This window comes from Psammomys obesus, unplaced genomic scaffold, assembly GCF_907164565.1.
Source record: "Psammomys obesus unplaced genomic scaffold, mPsaObe1.curated_primary_1811, whole genome shotgun sequence".
Classification (NCBI taxonomy): Eukaryota; Metazoa; Chordata; class Mammalia; order Rodentia; family Muridae; genus Psammomys; species Psammomys obesus.
In genome coordinates, this window is record NW_026596244.1 from 14,432,753 (window position 1) to 14,440,920 (window position 8,168).

Below are 8,168 nucleotides of genomic sequence, written 5' to 3' on the forward strand. Positions count from 1 at the left end.
CAGATGGTAGCCAACGCTTCCTAACAGTGCCAGGGTGGGAACCAAACCTTCACCGTCGGGGCCTTGAGGTATGTTCTAGATGCACATTATAGCCGTGTTTGAGAGAAATAACCCAAGGAGAGTAGGTTTTTCTTTTTCCAACAAAATAGGTATATTTGATGATTTCTCGTTTTTAAATACTGACACTCCAAGTGAAACCTCTGGACACCTCTGCATCTTACATTTTAATTTTATTTTAAAGCTAAAACACCTTTCAGTCATTAATGCAAATTTGCAATAGAGACGATTTTCTGAAACAGTCACTGTGCCATTTAGGACAAGCACTTTTTAAAGAGCCATAGACTGGAAGCCCTTGGCCTGCCGTTAGCCAGCAGGTTGGTATCTGACACTCCCTTAAAGTGTCGGCATCTAACACTTTTAAAAATCCGTTTGTCATAAAAAAAATCCATATTTCTAGTTATCTTGAAAAGTACAAAGAACAGCCATGTTGGACTTTACCCTTGCCAACAAACCCCGATGCACTTGTGTGGGTGGGAAGTGGCTTTCCAGTTCAGTGCAAATTCCCCGAAACACTGCCCACAGCTTGTTCCTGTAATTACACATCGGCGACTGTGCTTGTTCTGAAGCACCCAAGCTTAGAAACTTGTAAAATAAATCAACACCCTTTGAACATTATAAGAATGCTGGCTTGCTCTTCCTTTCTCCAGGGCTCTTCCCTGTGCTGCTCGGTCCCTGAGCAGACGGGACTGAAGTCCGAGAGCTGAAGGGTCTGAGCTTCGGGAGAGGCAGGTGCTAGGGTCACAGGATGTCTTGATAGAAGCTGTGAGGAAAGAGAGAGGCCATCAGGAGAGAAAGGAGGGAAGAAAGGAGGGATGCTGACCATAGGGGCCGTGGAGAAGAAGGACTCACCAGCGCTTCCGGGCGTGGTAGACGGCGATGAACACACAGGACACAGCTGTGAGGAGCACAAAGGCGATCAGGGTCACCAGGCCCGCGGTTAACGGCTTGCCACCTGCTTTGGAGGAGTAAGAGGTGTCTCCAGAGGAAGACCCTACCCCTGCTTCACGGTGCCTATTCCAATCGCGTGTGCCAGGGAGCCGTGCAATTATTTCTGCCTTCCTTTAGCGTAAACCTTTTATTCCTCGGGACTTCAGACTGACCATATCTTGTGAGAATCTGGCTGCATACCATCCAGACAGATGTAAATCTGCCTACCCCCAGCTCGTCAACCATCTGTGTGACTCTATCTTAGCATCAACTTCTTCCTCCTTCAAGTCAGAATAACAGTACTTGCTTCAAAGCTAAGTGATGAACTGAACCGCAGCGCTGGCAGCAAAGAGGCCGGTGCTCACAGAGGAGGCGTGTAATGCAGTGCCTTGAGCGCTGGTCCTCTGTACTGCGCAAGGATCTTCCTGGACCTTTCATGTGCCTCTTGCCTCTGGACCTTTGAGTTTCCGGTGTCCTTTCTTCTTACAGATAGAACATTTATCCCAGATCTCTTGGGATTTCTTTCTCTAGCTAGAATTCCCTCCTTCTTGCTCCTATCACACAGGCTACATCTCCGAGATGAAGTTTGTTTGCTTCTCCCTCCGCACTTGAAGGATGCCTCTACTCACGCTCAGCCAGGCTACACTTTCTTCTTACCCCAGTAGAGGACGATGGGCTGCCCTCCCAGACTGCTGTGCTTCACCCAGCAGGCCAGGCCAGCCGCGGCTCCAGCCTCCACGTCCAGGCTTGCCCGGAGGTACCACGTCCCATCAGCGTTGGGCAGGACGTCACCTCTGTGAGTGTTCTGCTCCTCCTGGTCACCCCGCATCCACATCACCCACAGAGGCTTTGGGGAGAAGCCGGAGACATGACACACCACCTGCCGGTGGCCGCGTGCAGAGCTGAGGCCTTCGGACAGCCAGGCCACAGGCTTCTCTGTATCCAGCGAGAGTAAAGACCAGAGATTTCTTAAAGAAGAAACTTCTCCGTCGGGGTCCCAGGGGTCCCACAGGCCCACTTCTGGAGGTGAAGTCACCTGTTCGTTTAGTCCATTTGTATCACGGGGGCCGGGACAGCCATCCCTGACGCCTCTACTCCCTCCCTGAGCGTCCCTCCTCTGTACTGTGGGACACCCTGAGTTCAGCTCTTCCCCCATGTCTCCAATACCATCGGGCTTACTTCTGACACCTGTTTGTTTAACCCAGTGCATGGAATCCAAGAGCGCTCTCAGTTAAAAGAATAAACCCACACGCCTTCCTTACCTCCTCCTAGGCCTGGCCCTTTCTCTACGGCCGACAGTGGTGCGAAAACCTAAACGGATCCAAATGGAGAGCCAGGGTAAAAACAGCAGGCTGACCTTGTTTCTCCAGGTCTGTCTTCCCTGCCTCCAGGAGGCCACGGAGGAACTGGGGGCAGGTGTCATTCAGGAGTCGCTGCACTTCTTCCTTTGTCCCTTGGTCCCTGTTGAGCACCTTGATGGGCAGCTCTACCCAAGGTGGGGCCTCCGGGGCCTTCTGCCAGGAAGTTCCCTGGAAACTCACGATATGTTCTCCTTGATAGGCTACTTGGAGAAAGCTCTCCGAAGCATTCCCAGGGTACAAGGCACAGCCGGCAGACCCCTGCAGCTCAATGGGATCTGTAAAGAGGAGAAGGTAGAGACTAAGGAATGATTTAGACGTTTGGAAGAAAAGAGAAGAAAGTGGCATGAAAGTTGTAGTTAGGTCCCAGCTGAGGGAAATGATCGTGCGTGTTCTGGAGCAGAAATGGACTGTTTTCAGAAGGGACGGGGCTATCTTCAGACAGAAGGAAAAAACCCTAGGAGGGGAGGAAGCAGAGACTCCCATCAGGCAGTCCACAGCTTTCCAGCTGGGGTTCTGGGTCCGCTCTCACCCACGGGTACCTGTTCAGGGCTCCCTCCACTCACAGTGTAGGTGTCCTTCAGGAACCATTTTGACTAATTCCTGTATGTCCCTGGTGAAGCTAAGCCGATACACTTGAAACACGCGCTGCAGCTTCTGCCACTGCTCGTTACTAAATGTGCCCTGGGCCCAGGGCCTGAGGAACTGGATGGCGTCGGAGGCATTGTCCCACCGGTGAGTCTGCAGATCCCCGAGCCAGGCCGCGCCGTCTGTGCGCGAGCAGCTGCTGTTGAAGAAGGACGAGATCTGCAGGCAGCGGAGGGTGAAGTTCTGCCGGGCTGGAGACGCGGAGCGCGGCGTGAGCGAGCGCGGCCCGCCGCCCGCCGCGCCCCCGCTCTCCGCCCGTCTGCGCGCACCGCCGCTCACCCTCGGACGGCCCCCAGACCCGAGCGAGCAGCCCGAGCAGCAGGCACGGCGGCCACCGCATGGCGAGCCCGCCCGGCCGCGCCGCCCCAGGCCCGGAAGCCAGGCTCGTCCGCAGTCGCCCCCTCGCCGCGGAGGGCGGCTTTTCTCGGTCTTCCCGTGCACTGGGGAGCGAGGCCGAGACCCCCGCCGCCGCGGTAAAGCAAGGCCTAGAGCTGCGCTCGTGTCACAACTCCGATGGCGTCGAACCCGCGAGAGGAAACCGGGGTCGGCTGGCCGCGGCGCTCTGCGGGCGCTGTGCGCGCGGGGAGGACGGACTGCGCTCACCCGGCTCCGTGCCCCCGGCCGCCGTCTTCCTGGACCCCTTCTGGGGAGCGTGCGGCGTGCTTTACTCTCCTGGGCGGCGGCGTGGGGGGTGCTCCCTGGGAGCACAAGTGAGGGCTGTGCGCGCGGCTCCGGCCGCGGCGGTGAGCGCACGCCTACCCGCGCCCCGCCCGTCCCAGCCTCGCCCCTTCCGCCCCTCCGCGACCACACGAGCCTCTCGGGCCACCCCCTCGCCTCCGTGGGGAGTCAGGACTTCCAGGCTCCCGCAGCGCCCGCGCCTTCTGCGCACCCCTTCTCCGCTCCAGCGTCAGCTTTGCGCCTCTTTTGTCCTCTCTCCTAACCGGGTCCCGTCTCCACCCTCAGAACCACCCAGGCCTCGGCGTGGTGTGTGTGGAACAGCTTTCTCAGGAAGAAAAGGCCCATCCTGGCCGCAGGCTCATTCTGGCCGCGCTGGCTTGCCTTGAGCGAGGCCTGGCCCGCTCCCAGCCTGCGGGCCGACCCCTGGGAGGCCCTGGCCTCCGCGCGCTGCCTCCTTTCCACTCCGACTCCAACGGCACTTGCTCAGGAGAGCACTCAAGCGGCCCAGGCAGCGTGGGTCCGGCAGCAGAGCCTGGTTTGTCCTCTCAGGCCACCAGCTGGAGGCATTTCCTGACCCGCACTCCTGCCAGGCCACGCCGCTGTAGACCCAGAGAACAGGCTTCGCCTCTATGCTGTGGCTTGGAGGTGGCTCTAGTCCCTAGACCTGATTTTACGCACTGTTGCTCCCTACAGTTCGAAATGACAGAAAAAGTTTTGTTAAAAAAAAAAAATAAAGGGCTAAAATAAGTTATTTTTATTTAGTTCAAAGTATTTTAATTTTTCTTACAATATAATTACATCATTTCCCTCCAGCTCTTTCCTTCCATGCCATTTCCCTCCCCACACCCTCTCTCAATTCCTGTCCTCTTTTTTTATTGTTACACACACACACACACACACGCACACACACACGTATATACATTACACACACATATAAACACTATTATCTGCTCAGTCCATTCAGTGGTGTTATCAAGGACATGATTTCAGAGCTGCCTGGTATTGGTTAACCACTTAGGGGCCTTGGGGAAGAATATTTCTTCCCCTTCCAACATCTAGGGTTTTGTTTTTGCTATTTTATTTATTATTTTATTTTATTTTAATTTTATGACAGGGTTTCTCTGTGTAGCCTTGGCTGTCTTGGAACTCACTCTGTAGACCAGGCTAGTCTTGAACTTTGGTGGTTTGGGTGAATGTAGAAATACATCCCTTTCTTTTAGATTTTCCAAATTAATGGAGTGCATGGTTTCAAAGTACTCCCATATACATTCTGAATTTTCTTGGTGTCCATTGTTTCTCTGTTTATTTCTTATTTTGTTAATTTGAGTCCTTTCTTTGTTTGTTTTGGCTAGTTGGGCCAAGGTTCTGCTACTTTGTTGTTTATCTTCTCAAAGAACCAACTCTTAGATTTAGCAATTCTTTATATTGTTTTCTTTGTTTCTATTTTATTAATTTCTGCTCTGATATTTATTTCTTGCTGTCTACTGAATTTGGGATTGGTTTATTCTTGTTTTTCCAGTTTTGGGGGTTCTATTGTTAGGCCCAGCACGAGCCTAATTTCGAGAAGAGAACTCAGGAGACGGTCTCGGTCCGATGCAAAATCCCAAGAGGTTTATTTTGACCCTTGCGCAATGGGGTCACCCCTGCTGGTCAGCAAGGAGTGGCACCGGGAGACAAAGGCCTTGGGTTTTTAAAGGACAAGACGCGGGAATTTTGAAGTTGCCGTCTTGGTAATTCAGGATTGGATCAGGAAGCTATAAAGTACGATAATTGGTTCGTCTTAGGGGTTCAAGCTTGGCCAGTCCTGCCAAGTGTGGATGCAGCTGCAATTAAAGGGGGGGGGGTTAGCTCATCCTTGAAGATTGGGGCTGCGGACTTTTGGCCAGAGGTCAGAGTCTACTCAGAAGAAGGATTGAGGCCATCCTGGTTGTTGCTAAGAAACACTATTGAAGAGCTTAAGATAGCTTGAATATAACTCCATTTTGAAATAAAGATCTTGACTGGGAACTGAATTCAGGCACCAGGAAATATCACAGAATGTACACCTGGCAGAAAACAAAGTTAACTTTCCTAGCAACAGCCTCCAGGAAATATAACAGAATAAATGCTTCATAGAAAATAGAGACAAACTCCCTGGCAATAATCAATGGGAATCGGTTGAGAATCAGGTGGGAAAATTCTCCCCAATGTTTCAGATATGGTTTAGAAAAATAGCCATTGTGATTATATGCCTTAGCCATTGTGATTGTGTGCCTCAGAAAAGGTCACCCTGCCCTGCTAAGCTTCACCCAATTCTGTAACGCCAAGGTTTGTGTCCCCCTTCTTGCTGCCATGGAACCCCCCCGGCTCACAGACTTTCCCTTTAAAAATCCTGTTCACTCAGAGCTCGGGGTCCCACTTCTCTACTGCTGCGCCAGTGAGACTTGGGTCCTGAGTTCGATCGCTCTCGTAATAAAGCTCTCTTGCAATTGCATTGAGTCGTCTCCTGGTGGTCTCTTAGGGTCCTGTGAACCTGGCATAACACTATCGCGAAGACAAGGGTCTGGTCGTTCTTTTTGCTGAGTGAAGGTCATTGCTTGCTCGCTTTTTTTAATATTTGTCCTCACAGATAGGGTCACATTCCTCTGTTCTCTGGAAGGGTACTAAGAGGCTTTAGCTTAACCTGGACCTAAAACTCAAAACTATAGGCTTTAGAAGACATATAGGTTACAAAGTTAGTCTGACCCTTTCACCATCACTAAGTCTTTTCTGTGCACTGATCTTTAAAAATAGCTTAAATATTTTTTATTTTATGTATGTGGTCTCTTGCCTATATGTATGTCTTTGCACCCTGTAGAGGCTGGAGGAGAGCAACAATTTTCTTGAAACTAGAGTTGCAAAGGTTGTAAACTGTAAATGCTGGAATCAAACCTGGGTCCTCCAGAGGTAGCCAGTACTCTCAGTCACTGAGACATTTCTCCAGCCCCTCTTTCTGATTTTTAAAATAAAGCTATGAATTTCCTTCCTAAAACTGTTGAGAGACCAAAAGATTAAAAAATCAGCTATTATTAATATTTAAGGCCTGAACTAGCTAGGTGGAGAAGTCCAGGAATACCCTGAGGGGAAGAACCGCCTCACTGCATTCTTTCCCCACCCACTAGAGATACAGTTGCTAGGAAACTGGCCCATTCCCCCTAGAGAGGGACACTAGATCATTAATGGTCTGGGGACCTTCCTATAGACAGTCAATTAAAAATGTAGCATTTTGACGAATAGATGCTTGCCAGGCAGGAATTGCCCCTGCCTTGGGCATGCTGGGAGGGACTGGAATCTTTAAATCATCCAACTAGCCTGAGCACGGGGCTCTCGGCTCTCACCACTTCAGCCATGGGGCTGCAGCTTGTAATGGTTTATAATAAAAAGAACCTCATGTATTTACAGCGGAGTCTAGTTATTCCTGGTCTTCTGGGCTTCGTGAACTGGGCAGAACACTGTTTTCAGCAATAGAGAGATACCACCTGAAAGCATGGAAAAATCATTACAGTGAAATGGAACTGGAAGCAAGAAGGTGTTTTGTGCAGCCATGACTAGTGAAGAAAAAGGCAAGAACCATGACGCCAGAACAGCTATGACCGAGTCCAGCAGAGCCCATCCTCATGCTGTTTGTGCCACTGTGCTGTCTTTCACCTTGCGTTTTTTGTCTCAATTTGCATTTGTGGGGGACTTTTTACATTATGATTTATTTCTATCTTTTTCCCAGAAAATTATTTCTGCTCTCAAAGAAGTAACCTTATCTGACCCTTTCAGGAGTCTTTCTTGCCATGAGATTGTAAAAAGCACAAAAAAGTTGGGATCCCCAGCGTTCTCTTGGCACTAAGAGAACTAAGCCAACTCAGAAACAATAAACTTGGCAGTAGGCTTCTTCCTATAGTCTACAGGACATTGGCCCCAGGAGAAAAGTTAGTTTACCTAATACAACCTCTGATAATATAGAAATGACATAAAATTAATATTAAAATATAAGAATTTATTAATCAGAGGAGACAGGTTCACGTTAAGCTACAGTGAGGTCTTTTAACTAAAAAAGGCAGAGACAATAAATGAATAGAACAAGTCAGCCTACAGCCTGGGAGAGCCTTCAAATTTAAGCTAGGCTAACTCACAAGTTGTTCTTCAGCACACTTGTTCAAGGCCTGGGGACTCTTCTAGACTGACTCAGATTTGTTCTGTCTGCTTTCCTGGAAAACAGAATGTCATATGTTATCAAAGCTTACCTAGTCTAAAATGATTTGAGATTGATAATACCTGTTCTCTCTGTACTTGTAACCCTTGTCCAGGGACAAAAGGATGTGATCTGTATTTCTTCTGAAGCTGTAAGTGTGGGGCCCTGCTGGATAAGGTTAGAGTCAGTCATTTAACTTGTGCTCAGTCTGTGAGGACACACACCCTTTCCTCGGAGGGTGCTAAAAGTCTCCCCTGATCTGGATGACCCCAGGTCTTGTAAGGAGTGTCACACCG

The 8,168-nt window shown here is 50.0% G+C and overlaps 1 protein-coding gene across 3 annotated transcripts; it reads right to left on the reverse strand.

The window, feature by feature from the left end:
* Positions 1 to 211: 211 nt before the first annotated feature.
* Cd1d (CD1d molecule) lies at positions 212 to 3,754 on the reverse strand. 3 transcript variants are annotated; one of them, XM_055596679.1, is made up of 6 exons: positions 3,273 to 3,754; positions 2,912 to 3,184; positions 2,345 to 2,623; positions 1,645 to 1,923; positions 910 to 955; positions 212 to 820 (listed from the first exon to the last, which is right to left on the reverse strand). In XM_055596679.1, exons 1-6 carry the CDS (start codon positions 3,331 to 3,333, stop codon positions 799 to 801), a joined length of 960 nt encoding a protein of 319 aa, XP_055452654.1. In that variant the 5' UTR covers positions 3,334 to 3,754; the 3' UTR covers positions 212 to 798. The 3 variants fall into 3 exon arrangements, with proteins under 3 accessions (XP_055452654.1, XP_055452653.1, XP_055452652.1); XM_055596678.1 differs by having other exon boundaries at positions 910 to 1,012; XM_055596677.1 differs by having other exon boundaries at positions 910 to 1,015.
* Between the last annotated feature and the right edge of the window lie 4,414 nt (positions 3,755 to 8,168).